Consider the following 15,694-nt stretch of genomic DNA (forward strand, 5'->3'; position numbering starts at 1 on the left):
ATATTTTATCTATCAATTCAACTGTATTTCTAATCAGTTAATGGCAGAAAGTCGGGGGAAAAACAACTTCATCATCATGTTAGAATTTCGGCACGGACGACTCTTGAAAATTTATATTTTTTCCAAAAGTGACATAATTATTTTTTTTGCAGCACCAAAAAAGAGGGAGGGGAAACCGAATTTTATTTTTAGTAGGCCCAATCAGAAAAAAAAAGAAACCCCAAACCAAAAATAGGCCTATCAGTCAAAAAATACCGGTACTTAAGTAACCCTCATAAAAAAAAAAAAAATAAACAAACTATAGTATATATAAAGAATATAATTATAATAATTACAAAAGGGAATTATCTTAATATTAAAATCATAAGCAATTTTAAATTAAGATTAAAAGGAAGAACTTGAGTGGCTATACGTGACTGTGCATGCCTGAGTGGAAATGAAACGAAACATACGATATCGCCCAGGGGTATCCAATTGCAAAATCCAATCTTCCGCGCATGCGTGATAGCACTAATGTAAAAAATTTTACCGATGAATTTGAACAATTTAGTGCCTGTGATTATCGTTAAAATACTACGGATTTAGACATAATGAGAGTTTAAAATGTAGCTCTAAATATTCATATGATGAAGGAGACTACATGAGACCGTGGAATAAGCCATCGCAAGTAAGTAAAAGAAAATGGGGCAATCTGTTTGCAGTGCAATGATCCCGTTAAATCAAATGGTAGTCCTCCTCTGACGATACTAGCGTAGATTGCCTGGCGATCGGAGTGTTATCGTCAGAGCACCTCGGACTACTCCTATAGATGCATGTCCAAATTTTCTAGCAAATTTGTAATTTTGGTTGCAACTTCGTAGTATTATTGTAAGAGTTTCCGTCGATAACTTTTTTCCGTCGACCAAAACTTTAAAAATTTAGTTCTTGAAAACATACTAAACAAGAAATGTCATTAAAAGACAATGCCACGGCTGAAGATCAAGTTTCATAATTTAGCATTGATAAGTACCTGAAACAGAATCCCCGTATGTATAATTAAGTTGCCTATTAAATTTTCAGCAATTTTGATGATATTTGTCTGAAAATTCATATCTCTTAGCATTGTAGCACATCTACTGATCACTTGGTGGTCTTGGTATGGCAGCGCCCATGGGTCACGTGGGTATTAAATTTAGTGCCTTTAATACCCTATGGTAACTGTATGTGTGGGAGATTAAAGTCATGTCTTGCATGAATTTCAACTGGAATACGTCCCTTCTTTATACATTATTAACATCGCTATCAGTATATCAAGGCTCAGGACAACACTGGCTGAACTCCATTAGCTCCCGTGGGTAATGTTATTCATACACAACATTACCTAAGGGAGCTAAAGGAAGTATTATACATTTATACCAAATTATTGGCAAATGTTGACAGTTGGTAACACTGTCATGCGGGACATGTGTTGTCATAGTATGGATGAATGTATTTACCGCTTTTTCAGCTAAAACGATGGTAAAATACCGACTGATTAAGAAATCTTGATAAAAGTAAGGAATAATAAACAATAAGTCATGTAGTACATAACACGACGATGCGCAATTAAACATGAAATTAAAATGGAAGCATAACATGAATAGGCAGGTAAACCAGAGAAAAACTCCAAACATATACATGCCTGTGCGGGGACTTGAACCTCAGACCCTTTTGCTTGCTCGGCGAACGAGCGCTCTAACCACTGAGCTTCACAGACTGTCAAAGGCTTTTTAATATCAGAAACACTTTGTCCATTTCAGGTATTTTATTGGACCCACCAACTCGCCTTCATATTTTGGATTCTTTTACTGTTCCACTCGGGCACGTTCTGGATGTGGGCTTTGTTACCAGGAGCTATCTATATCGTAGAACGAATACTTCGTCTGAAACTTGTGCAACGAGCAAGACATGGAAGAACATACATCAAGAAATCTGTTCTTTTACCAGCTAATGTAAGTGTCAACGCATGGTTCATGTGCCAACTGAGGCACGGAAGAAGGGTTTATTGGGGTTATTGTCTTGGTTTTTCTTGTTACAGTTAGGTACGTACGGTGCACACCGTCATCATCCCTATATCTTCGTGTTAAAAATTGCCGTGGTAGTACGATAAATCCTCACGTTTTTCAACAACTACGCATGGTGATTTTGAGCTATTTTGTTCGAGATAGGCCGTGCGACTCAGGCTATGCATACAATTTGAGATTTTGAGAGCCGGCCACACTGTTTCTATTCTATGTTTTACGATTTTCGCATGATCAGTATATGGCTGGCCGTAACCGCCACAACGTGGAGCTGCTACGCGTAGCTTACTTTTCGCTTCGCGGAGCTAAATTGACCAATCATGTTAGATCTTTTCATTACGCGGAGCCAGTTGATGCATCATCGTTCCAGAGAGAGAAAACTCTTGCCAAAATTAATGTTTACTATGTGGATTTTAAATGAATCGAATGTAAATAAACCACAAACAGTTGTACAGGATCAATACCATTGTTTGATTAGTGTATAGTCAATGTTACCTTGCATGCATGTGCCATGTGTGTGGCGTGTTTGTTTGTTTGTCTACTGTGTCAGGCCAGGATCACTGACACCCACGGTACTGATACTGTCATACTATCACGGTGATCATATTGTTGAATGTTGTTGACTTTAAAATAATCATGATGCAGTCATGTCTACAGTAGAATTCACCACGACCTTTGAAGGACTTAAACCCCATTAAAAGCTATTAAACCAAGATAACACTCAATGAAAACAGCTCAACTATGTTACATCAGATCTTCTCTGGTTAAATACACACTGCACTTGTGTCTGTTTTACCTGTGCAATGAACAATGAGCTGGTATTATAGTTTCAGTTGGGTGAATGATTATAAAGCGAACGCAAGGTAACAATACTGTCTGGGCTTTTGTTTACGAAATGAGACAATAGTCTGCTTATTGTTAACCAGCGTTCTTGAAAATGAGAAGCATAATGGTTTGCAGACTTAACACGGTTTAGAAATAATTTGTTCATATTTTTTGGTGTTATCTGTCGTTTACATATCCTTCCTAAAACACAAAAAGTACCAATATTTCCAAACACCTAAATTAGCTAAAAATTTAGGAAATGTTACAAAACTATATTTTCTAGAATTTCAGAGAATTGACTGGTTATTTTTTTACACAGTGACGTCATATAGGCAATGGCATAATACTTCTAACATACACTAGGTCACGCGTCAATGGTGAGCGCACTGAGTATTGTGTATAGGAAAACGGGCAGTACCGTAACTACAGTATGTATGGCCTACTACTAGTATATAAAGTAAATCCGAACTGGTTTGCTGAAGGTCGAATTCCGCAGGCCACGCCGCGCAAGATGTACAAATCAGCTCCCGGCGTACACTGCAGATCGCAGAATTGTGTGCATGGTTTACCACCACTCTGCCTAGCTATATAGTTGTGTACAATACTGTATGAGTTTCTTGTGAGTGCATGTCCATCTTAATAATAAGTCGGTTCGTACTTTTCATAAATTACTTTTTGAATCATAACTATCGTGACCGAGGATATCTTGCAACTACGTGAAGCTCGTCTGGCAAATTCTTAATGACTAAATTCGCTTCACGTAATGAGTAAGTCGTACTTGATTGGTCAGTTTTACCTCCGAGTAATGAAAAACTCTAACATGATTGGTCAATTTGGCTCCACGGAACAAAAAGTCAGCTACGCGTAGCAGCTCCACGTTGTGGCGGTTGCGGCCTACCATATCAGTATCCCATATGATATTTCTATTGTAAGAAAATTTTATTTGTTGTCACGTAAATCACAGGTTTCGTTTAAATGTACTAACTGGAAATTAAATGTACTAATTAGTGAGGACCGGTATTTTGCTGTGGATATGTTTAACTGCAATTTGCGGGTAAAAATTTGAAATCCTGGGTAAAAATTGTGATCATATTCAACTCTTTGAGAAATAATAATATAAAGGAATGTATGTAAAATCCAGCTGCAATACAATGTACATTATTGACACACTATCACGCTCTTTATCTTCGTCAATAATAGAATAATCGATTTCAATCGAATTGAATGCATGAGTTTGTAGTTGACTACTGAGCGACCTAAGCGATCGATTGCTAGCCAATCAGATAGAACTCCTTTTCTTGCGTTCAGTGAAATACCACTCGCCTGTCGCTCACTACCACTCGCCCGTCGCTCACCAACGGAGTATTAAATTTATATTTATCGTATAGGACGTCGACGGTGTGCGGTGCTTCAATAGCTACGGGTGGATCTATGTGTTCGGGCAGCTATTGCAGAAAGGACCTTCAATATATTACTTTACAATTAGTGCTAAAAGATGATGTATCTTTTACACTGTCATGACTGTGATCAAAAGAGCTTGTGTATAAGTTTAGTACAACCATGTATAGAAAGCCAACTCTGCAAAATTCCAACTTTCATAACAATAATTGTCCAATCCACATGCATACTCGCCATGCATATCCCTCAACTGATTAATTGGTATTATTGATAGAGCATCGGTCTGGATTCCCGAAGGTCCCAATTATATTTTCTTTTTGCTAAGATTGATGGTTAGAGATCATCTTAATCTGTAATTATTTTCTGAAGGTTTTTGTTTGTCCTGTCCTTACAGGTAACTCATCTGGTCGTTCCTAGGCCAGCCAATTTTCATTTTCACGCTGGCGAGTATGTTTATATCAACATCCCGGCGATTGCTAGACACGAATGGCATCCATTCACGATCAGTAGTGCACCTGAACAAAGAGGTAGGTCTCAGATTACGGTAATGTAACCAGCTGTCAACATTTGACATTCAATTGTCCCAGGCGCAGGTTACTTTCTGGAAAGCTGGACTGAACATTGTCAAAAATTATGTTGTAACTCATTCCCCATATGGATCAGATTGTCCTTGGCGGTATGACGAATTGATAAACGGGTCATTTTAGGGGCAGAGTAAGAATTAAATTCCTTTGGGAAGTAAAGGTGTCGCTAGGATTCACAACATGCTCATATATCAGGGAGGGCACAGTTCTTTAACCCCAATACATTTGTATATTCATTGAATGACCTTTGACAGTTTGGGTACAAAAACTCATACTCTGCAACTAGAGGTCAAATTTTGCACTATGATTGTCTAATTGATGATATTGAACTATGCCATTGGGATGAGGCCATTGTTGTTCATAGTGTGTGAGAAGAATTGCCAAAAACTTATAGGGGCATATAGCGTAATTTTAATTACCTTTTTCACAAAAGTCACAGTGACTGTACTGGGACAAATGCGCGCGAGAGAAAATCCAATTTGGACGGCAAAGCCTCCAAATCTCATGCATCCAGTAGTACCAGTGTCGATTTATCTTTTTATCAACTTGCAGAATTCATCACAATACATATCCGCGCTATTGGAAATTGGACCAAGAGACTATATGATTTCTTCAGAGAAAAAGAACTACAAGCAGAAAATCTCCGGGTTGATCCTTCTTACGACGCATATCAAGCAACAAATCCGATCTTTAAAGGACAAATACTAGAATCTCTAGCAGAAGAGGGGTCGATGTCACACAGCGAAGATGCAAATGCTTCATCGGTGGTAACGAAGAGCACATACGTAGATCTTGAGACTGAAGTTAACAAAGAGAGCATGCGCAAGGAATCACAAACAAGCGCTGCTCTCTCAGATTTCAGCGTACCGGGATCTATCACAGAAACAGGTATGATGCTTTTAAGTATTTTAAATGGTAATCTCTAAAGATTTACGCGGGCGTAAGTCGGGACTTTGTTAGGACTTTATTGACTCGCGCAGAAACAGTTAGTATAGTGAATTTTCAAATGTATTAATCTAATCATCTCATTACGCCGCAGACCTCAAACAAATCGGTTTTAGTTTTTTTAAACTAAAAACTTATTCATCCATATCATTGCCAGATTAGTTACTCTTAGCATGACACCTGTTACCAACTGTCAACATTTGACAACTTATTGCCTAAGACGAAGCTCGAAGGTCACCTTCTGGAAAGCTGGACTGTACAAGATCTTTCTGATTCCCTATCTTTCTGATTCCCTATCTTCTGGAAAGCTGGACTGTACAAGATTTTTCTGATTCCCTATCTTTGTCGTATATTGGCATTGGTTGTATTACAAACTGGTGAAGTGCGTGGTCATTTCAAGGACAGGGAACGAATATTTTCTTTGGGGATTAAAAAGCCAAGATGAATTGCTAAAAACGTAGAGGGACGTGTAGTCTAATGTTATATAGAATAACAATTTTGTGTAGTAAGAGTTAGGATATATTTTTGTTTAAAACAGAGCCAACAGATAACATCACATCGGAGACAACCAAAAACGCTTCGGCGGATAACGTTGATGACAGTACAAAGAAAATACTATTGGAAAAAGATACAAAGGACAATCCTACAAAAGACATCGAGCACAGCATCAATGGTGGTGGCTCCAAGCTACGAGTTCCACGAGGGACACGCCGTAGAACAAAGCCACTTTCTACAAGTCCTAAGAAGACTACGTCCGTTCCTCTCTTACCGCAGTCTTCCCATGATGCCGTAGTTATGAAACCAAGAGCGAACAGTGCCGATGGCGATAACAGTAGAACTCCCACAATGCAATCAGCAGGAAGTCAGTCACTAACGAAAGCTTCGATCCTACAGCATGAATCGAAACGTGCCAAATCAAAGACATTATCTCGTAGGGAGAGCTCGCAGTCCAGTATCAAATCGGCAAGAACTATTGCACCGATGGGTAGGAAGGTATTAGGAAGAATATCAACTCAACATTCATTAAATATTAGTAATATAGATGAGTTTGGAAACGAAGACACTGGTGTAGAGGTATGTATGTTGTTTTATTCTTTTCCTCTTCTGATACTGTATCTCCATATTCTTTTCTTCAATAATTATGAAATAGTATAAACTGCGCACAAAAAGTATTACTGCATTTAAGAGGTAAAATTGTTGCAAAGTTATAACAAGGCTTCCACAGATGGAAAGGTGTTGTATATATTTTGATGTTTCGTTTTATTACAGGTGTTTTAAACAAGACAATATACCTGTCAAGCCTGAATAAAAATGACTAATTCAGTTATTCGCCCATAGCACGGTTCCGCGAAATGCGAGGAGAACCTCGATCTGCCAGCATACATGAATGGGAACTGGACCAGTGATATAACATTGTGTAAAGTTATGTAATTCTTCCTTTAATGTCTGTTGCTTATTCGAGGGTTGTCTTTGCATATGGCAGAACCGTGCAATGGGCGAATATTCCTCAAAAGCGCCTTCCCGCTCCTGTTGAAACAGGCTCATGGCGTGACACTTTAAGAGACTTTCACTGTGCTCTTTATCAGGATTGAAACCTTTAGAATGCTATTAGCATGTTATCTTTTGTCGTTCAAATGGCAATAAATTGAAGGAATTACTCCAAGAGAGGTAACAACCAAATTGCTCCATCTACATACGACAGATAAAAATTCAGACACGCATATACGATCATCTTCATTGTATCTTTTTCTAATCATCTATATATTGGTGGTCCCTACGACGTACCGTCACTCACTGCTATCTTTTCATTACTTTTCTAATCAGCTATATATAGATGGCCCCTACGGCGCACCGTCGCAGCACATATTTGAAGCCGAGCACGCCGTTCTAATAGGAGCAGGTATAGGTGTCACACCGTTTGCCTCCATTTTACAGAGTATTCACATGAGATATAAGGCAGCCAGGAATACATGTCCTAGTTGTGGACATGCGTGGATGGATGGCGATATACCATCTTTATTGCAGTTGAAAAAGGTAACTTTTGGATTCAGATGTTTGTGACAAGATTGCAGGAGTTTTCTAGTCAAAAAATTGTAAGAGTGACTCAATTTGAAGTATTTCTGCCAATACTCAGAATATGTGACATGATTATAACGATTAACACATAGTGCATAAAAGGCAAACTCCTAAGTGTTCGAATTGTGTTTAAACTGATACCAATGTATTCCTCTAGTCATATAGATTCAGAAAATGTATGATTGGACCTATTTGGGATGTCATGTATAAACTGACTCCACACCTAATATGTCACAAACAAACTGCCCCGGACTCTCTTACAGTGTCCCTGATTGGGCATAATATCGTTATGAATTCGGCAGACAGCCGAATCCGTATTCGCCTTTTGGTAAATATATGTTACACATGAAGGATCAACGCTTTAGTTATAGAGGGCAGCAACTGTGATCATCGTCGACCGTAATGCGTTGCACCGCTAGCTAAATATCATGTATGCCGCTCTCTTTGTTCTCCTATCACGCTGATCACCGTTGCTATGTTGCCCCCTATTATCTAAAGCGTCGATCCGTTGTTCGCTAATTCAAATATAATTCATATGTATTTAAACATGAATTAAAGACACGTACGGATTCGGCTGTTTGCTGAATTCATCAAATAATCATCTGAGTAACCAAAATCCAGATAGAGCATTTAGATTGTAACTATTATGATCGGCTGATGGTCATGAGATTAAGTACTGGAAACTTCTAAAATCGGATCATTTTTTTAAATTTCTATTTAGGTCGATTTCTTCTGGATCAATCGAGACCAGCGTTCATTTGAGTGGTTCATAAGTCTCCTCAACCAAATTGAGGTGGAACAAGAAGAAATAGCGCCCTCAGAACGATTCATCACGATGCGTCTGTACATGACGTCAGCATTAGGGAAGAATGATATGAAAGCGATAGGATTACATATGGCGTTGGATTTGATTCATCAAAAACGACAACGAGATATGATAACAGGGTTAATGACGAAGACAGAGGCTGGTAGACCAGATTGGAATCAGGTGAGGAGCTGTGTTATCAGACAGCAAAACCATTACCACTGTGCAGCTTAAAGCCATATTATAGCATTTTCATACAAAATAGATTAGCATTTCTTTGCCATAAAATGTTAGCTTTTACTGTTAGATATATCCCCTTTTATATATTTTTGAGCCGAAAAACTAAGGCAAAGCAAAGAAAATTGGAATTTACTACCAGCGCCGATAGCGCCAATACGTATCATTTTGTTGTGTAGTGTAGATCACCGTCCCGCATGCCATGTACGTACTGTGTTATGAACATCGTGTATGCGTCCGACTAATAATTTCATCGTAATAACAAAACGACGGTTCCTGCGTTTTATTCAGAATCTCGGATTTTGACAAAATTACAGCACCTAGAGTCTTGATTTTTGCAGGGTATGTTGGTTTGATAAAGTACAATATAATCGTGTAAAAAAGAATTTCGAACCATGTTGAGGGCGTCCTCCTCAGCAAATGTTATAATATGGCTTTAAACAGTTAAACGCATCGATCAACTTCAAACTTGGTCCGGTGACAGGGTATGATGGTGTTGTGTGCTGTATAGTTTTGTGTCCGGTATTTTGGCATATTTATGAATATGAATTGCCCTTTTTGCATCTAATTAAAATATCATTACTCCACTCTAAAGCTTACATGCAAGATTGCCCGGCAATTTCCAATGAACTTCTAACCGTAGGGTGTATAAGAGTAGAGTATGATCTCCTCTTGTGTTCTATAGTTTTGTGTCATGTCATGCTATTTACACAGTATGAATATTAATGACTTTAATTTCATATTATTTGTATTTACAAACCTTTGTTGTGGCCACGTTAATTGTGAATCACGTAATTCGAGTTATCTAAGTGATATTGAATAATGTTTTGCCTACCATTAAGGTGTTAGCACTTCATACACTAAGGATCCACAACATGCACATCTATCAGGACACAATTCGTTGACCCCAATACATTTGTACAGTCATTCAGGGTGACCTTTGAATATTTGGATACTCATACTCTGCAACTTGAGGTCAAATTTTGCAGTATGATTGTTTAATTGAGGTTATTGAACAATGCCATTGGGATGAGGCAATAGTGTGGTCCATAGTGATAGGTTGCAAAGGGAAGGCAGTCATCTGTGTTTTGTCACTATGCGGTAATCGATTGAGAAAGTCATAATATCATTATGAGTTTAGCAGAATACCGAATAACGATTCATCTGTTTGCTAAAATCACAGGAGATCAAACGGTTGAGATCCACAGGATCGCATCAATTATATAAACGGTGATTCAGCGTGAAATGAGCTGCAGAGTGCGCAATTCAAATAATTTTAATGTTACTATTTTCTTATCATCAGGTTTTCAAACAATTAGAGGAGGAGAGGAAAGGCAGAGTGACAGTGTTCTTCTGTGGTTCACCTCATCTTGGCAATGTTATTCGTCAGAAGTGTTTCCAGCACGGATTTGACTTTAGAAAAGAAAACTTCTAGGGGATAACATACCGTTGGGTTCTGTGATGCTATCAGCGGCCCGTTGACCACGATAAATCTTGCTATCGTACCGTTATCGGATCGAACTATCCATGTTTGACCAACCCAGTCAATCTACTAAAGTGTTAATACTGTACAACAGTCTTAAAGTGCTAATATTGAGCATGATTAGTACAGTGATAGCGCCATTTGTTATTCAAAATATAGCTTCAAAACGTTTTATATACGGAATAAACTGAATAACAACAGATGGCGCTGTCGCTGCACTAATGTGCACAATAGTGGCATTTAAAGATTGTTGTACCGAGCTTAATATTAGCACTTCTAGAGAGACTGGATTGGTTTGACCTATAAGACAATACTTTTGAGTCTTTCTCTCTATTTTGTACATAAACAATGTCTCATTTTATGACATGAACTACTGAAGACATAAACGTAAATATTTAAGTTAAAACAAACACCGATCAATTTGAAACAAAGTCTCCTTCGGACCTTCTTGATGGATTATACCCTATTCATACACTCTTAGATAGCGCGAACCAATCAGAGCAATCGTTAGAAAAATCCAAACCATTGTGTATATTGTGTCACTGCCACATCAGGGTGAAAAATGCCTTAGTATTTCGCCTATAGATGTTGTTAGAAGCTCTATGGCATACATTATGACATTCTTACCCAACATTTCAGTAATTCCCGAAATGAAGCCTTCCACGTTAACCCTATAGCCTAAGTACGTCACGCCAACGCACATCGGAGGTTACTTCGAGTTCAACGTGCGCATCGCCAATGTGCAATCGATTGCAGATCATTCTGAGAAATACCGCGAAAAGGTAAATTGTTTAATATGAGATAGACTCAAAAAGACGTTGCGGCGGAAAAAGTGCCTCACTGTTCAGGAATGGTTCCATGAATAACATGATACAATTATGTTAACACTCGCCTACGTGCAAAGCCTTTATGTCAACTCCGTTTACCAAGGGGACCTTACCACCCCTCTGATTTAAAAATAAATGTATGCATGCAGTATGGTACCGTGTAATAGTACAAACGCGAGTCATATGACATCGCAATGACGTCATCCGTAAACCATCAAAATAGCCGATTTTCCATTATTCGTAGCGTGTTAATATAATTATGCAAAATTTAATTTCAGACGAAAAAGTTATGCATCGGATTTTCACAGGGATTTTGCTAAATCGTAAGAGCACTTGGTAAAATCATCTGGGTGGTTCTACTTTATACCATACCCTCGGCACAATCAAACTTGCACCATTGGCACTGTACAAATAATTAAGAGAACACACCAGGTACCACCACCATGATGATCAATTGCACAGTTGGGAAACCACCAACCAACAGTACACACAGAGAGCTGCTCACATTACAACCCCATGCACTGAACTGACCAATCAGGTGCATGGATTTTCAAGAAAATTTGTTCTGGACTATGAAAAATGCTCATGCATATTACGTTTGTCCATCAACATTTGACTGTCTCCACTTGTACTTCCTACACAAGTAGCTTGAATAAACCTTAAACTTCCGTAGAAAAACTTGTAATTTTTTACAAAAAGGCCTTGAAATTTGAGTCATGTTGGTTCCACTTACATCAGTTACATGTATTTCAATGGGATGTAATTTGAGCTGGTGATGTCATTGGGTTATAATGAGCTGTGGTTGATTCATTTGCATAAGTTGAATTTGTACAGAAGTTTGCTTGTGCTCGGATGTGGTAGGATTGTCTATTTTCATCGTCAAAATGAGCCCAAAGGGATCACAATTAAAGCATTTGGTCACTTTAAAATTTTAGTGCATAAGGGGTCAACCCGTTAGGGCCTATAGGGTGCCTCCGGTAGCGGTAAGCACAACATTATGCTTTATATGTTAGAAGAGTAAATATCAAGCACGGATCACATGGTATTATTTTTTAAAAAACCTCATATTAACCATAAAAACGAATAAAAACACGCGATATTCAAAATTCCCGCCGCCGAGATTGTCTCGTGCAATGACGTCATGATACTTTTGCTCAATTGTTCTCAGCCTTTATCATGTTTATTGTACAATGTATTACTGGGTCGTCATTGTACTGGTCAATTTCGGCGCCCAGGAATTTGGAATAACGCGTGTTGAGAGACGGCTGTATTAATTTGTTTTTATGGTCAGTATGAATTTGTTTAAAATAAAACCACGTGATTCGTGCTTTATAAATTAATTTTTAACACAATAAGGCATAATGTTGTGATTGCCGGAGACATCCTTATTCCTTTAAGGTGGTTTATAGGTTATTGAACGCGTATTACTTGTTGGGAGAGAAATTAGATAAAATAATGCACGCGCGCTGATGTTGATGCGTCTAATGCACGAGCCCCGAAGGGGGGAGTGCATTAGACGAATCAACATCAGCGCAAGTGCATTATTTTGTCTAATTTCTCGAGCAACAATAAATACAAGTTCATTAACCTATTTCATACACGAGAAGCAGAAAAAAAACACGTTTTTTCTGTTTTTATAATGTATTATCACTCAAAATGTTGGAAAATAGTAACAAATATTAAAATGCATCAACCCGCCCGAAAAATGAATCAATCCAACGCTACTCGAACGCGCGTGAAACACTGCGAGTAGTACGCGGAGTGCACAATATACACAATCAATGCATGTTTCGAATTTTTCTAATCGCTTTTCTGATTGGCTGCTTTGATATAGGAGTGTATGAAATATTGATATTGTCAATAGTTTTATATGCATAGCCCTAAATTGTGATGACACCAGAACTGATGGTGATATCACAACTTCAAATATAAAAAGTGACGTTTCAGATCCACATTATATTATATTTACCGACATGACTCGCATTGTCTTACATATATGTGCTTATCTTATTGATAGTTTTCCATGAAAGTATGTCATATACGAGAATTAATATAATTTAACCATAATTTATTTTATCAACGTAATGTACTTCAGTATATCATCATGTATACTGTGTATACAAATGGTCACACCAGTTCCGAAAGAGATGGCACTATGCCTTTTTGACTTGTTCAGTGATTTATATGGTTATGTACTTCGTTCAATCTGTCAAAATATTGGATATCAGGATATTTGACAGGCTTTCAAGATGTAACGGTTGTTTGATGTGATCATTTATTATTTTTTCAAACAAAACATTATGAACAACCCAATTTTAGGCTTAAATAGCTTAAAGCGGTATCATGCTAATGTATACAGATGCTTTTGGGTCATTTTCAACACTAATTGCCCCTTATATACAATATTATCACAGATATTGTTCCAATATCTGTGATATTATTCACTTTCACGGCATTTTTTAAAGCTTTTTCGGATATAAAATGTATCTATTTATGACAAGATTGGTGGCGCTATTTAGATACTGGAAATTACTCTTTCAGGCTTTTAATACAAATAATTCCTTTTATTTTTTGATGAAATATGTTTATAAAATTTCCTTGTTGCTTGTTTCACCTATTACACCTGTTTTAATGGCAGTATTAATCACCTACCCCTTGCAAATTAAGAAATATGATTTATGATAAATAGCGCCACCTATAGTTTGCATTTACTTAATAATGAAGCCAATTCTACACATCAAACAAGTATACCAAGAAGCTGTGGGAATATTCTCGGTACCGGTCTCAGAGTTTTATTGGCCAGCCGTTGGTAGCATTTTGGCTAACTCCAATCAGATCAGAATTAGCGAAGCGGAAAACTGAAAGCGAGGATGATTGTGTAGCCTAAAAACTGATAGCGAGGACGCCAGCCCGGCTTCACTAATTCTGGCCTGATTGGAGCAGGGCCTTGATTGGGGTTTATATATCCCCCAGACTATGTGTTAGCCAAGCTAAAACGTCATCAACGACTGAAAGAAGTCAATTGTAAGAAAACTCTATGTAGGCCCTAGTAGCTTGATCATCAATCAAGCAATTAATCAATCAAAATATTTATAAAGCGTCAATTTCATCATTTAAAGAGAGTTGTTCAGAGGCGATGTGATGAATAAAATACATTATTTCCTCAGAGTAGAATTCAGTTTTGTTTTAAAGATGTTTACATTTTTTATGTAACGGCAGTTTGTTCCAGAGGAGAGGTGCAGCACTGCTGACAGAGCGACAACCGTAAGCATAGCTAAGCAAGGCCTGATAGAGAAAAGAATTGAAGGGAAAGAACAAGGAAAATGTACATGTTGAATATCGAATAATGTCATACGTGATTTCTTCGTTGACTGTTGGGCATGATCATGTTAACAAGAGTTCGATCTGCAGATCCGATGACAAAGTATAAATACTAGCCATGACAGAACCCAGTCTAGTCTCTGTGGCATGGCAGAGGACCCGGTATATAACACCCACAACTTGTATCCAATATAACACAAGGGTTACTCGCTTTCTGATTCACAACTGTCAGCAGTGCCATTCGAGGTACCCTAATACCGTATCCGTTAGCTTTGGGGTTAATTGCGCGTATCCTAATTAAATTCGGAAGGGTTTGATGAAAAGCATAGTAAAATTTATTTTGTATGCTACCTTTGTGGGCGACTAACTTTTTTGCGTTGTTTTTTGTTTTAATTATTTATGTTTTAACTCTAAAGCACGAACACTACATATGCCTACATACATACCCGTATACAGGCTGTATTAAAAAGATTAGTAACCTCGTATACAGGCCGTATCAAAATGATTAGTACTCATCAGTTTTAGTATTTATTAAAAAGCCAGCTCCTTAACATTGGATCCTCTTGTAATATAATGACCAAAACTAAACATCTCAAAAAAAGTAACTAGCCCCCTTAAATAATGGCCATTATTCAAAAAGGGGCTATTGTATTACAAATCTGTAAAATGCGTTGGAAGCAGAATTTATTTTTGCGCATTTTGACACCTCATTTGATACGATAGCCCAGAAAACAATAAAACACCGGTCAACCGTCAATTGAATGCAGTGAGGTCCAGATTTGAAAGTTGCACTTACACACAAATTTTTACAATATTAGGCCTACACAGATTTCATTCCATTATACTGAATGCAAAATCAATACAATTTACTGCAACTTTCAAAATTTGGGTTACATTGATTTAAATGTACGCAGTGACGTCAATATTTAGTCAATTACTACAAATGAGGTGTCAAAATGCGCAGAAATAAATTCTGCTTCCAACGCATGTTACAGATTTGTAATACAACCACCCGTTTTTGAATAATGATCATTATTTAAGGGGGGTTAGTTACTTTTTTTGAGATGTTTATTGATATAGTTGTATAATCATTAGGTGGATCTGTTGTAGCCTATCAATTTGATACGGCAGACTGTTGGGTACCAATCATTTTG

General features: G+C 37.7%; 1 protein-coding gene across 1 annotated transcript in view; it reads left to right on the forward strand.

Annotated features, from left to right (window-relative positions):
* Positions 1-11,591, forward strand: part of LOC140146135 (NADPH oxidase 5-like) — a 31,376-nt gene extending 19,785 nt beyond the window's left edge. Inside the window, exons 8-14 of the mRNA XM_072167894.1 lie at positions 1,779-1,970; positions 4,657-4,789; positions 5,399-5,734; positions 6,330-6,865; positions 7,616-7,825; positions 8,589-8,855; positions 10,213-11,591. Coding sequence (XP_072023995.1) covers positions 1,779-1,970; positions 4,657-4,789; positions 5,399-5,734; positions 6,330-6,865; positions 7,616-7,825; positions 8,589-8,855; positions 10,213-10,344 — 1,806 coding nt within the window. The 3' untranslated portion in view covers positions 10,345-11,591. The remainder of the gene's footprint in view (positions 1-1,778; positions 1,971-4,656; positions 4,790-5,398; positions 5,735-6,329; positions 6,866-7,615; positions 7,826-8,588; positions 8,856-10,212) is intronic.
* Positions 11,592-15,694: the final 4,103 nt, after the last annotated feature.

Source organism: Amphiura filiformis, chromosome 2 (assembly GCF_039555335.1).
Source record: "Amphiura filiformis chromosome 2, Afil_fr2py, whole genome shotgun sequence".
NCBI lineage: Eukaryota > Metazoa > Echinodermata > Ophiuroidea > Amphilepidida > Amphiuridae > Amphiura > Amphiura filiformis.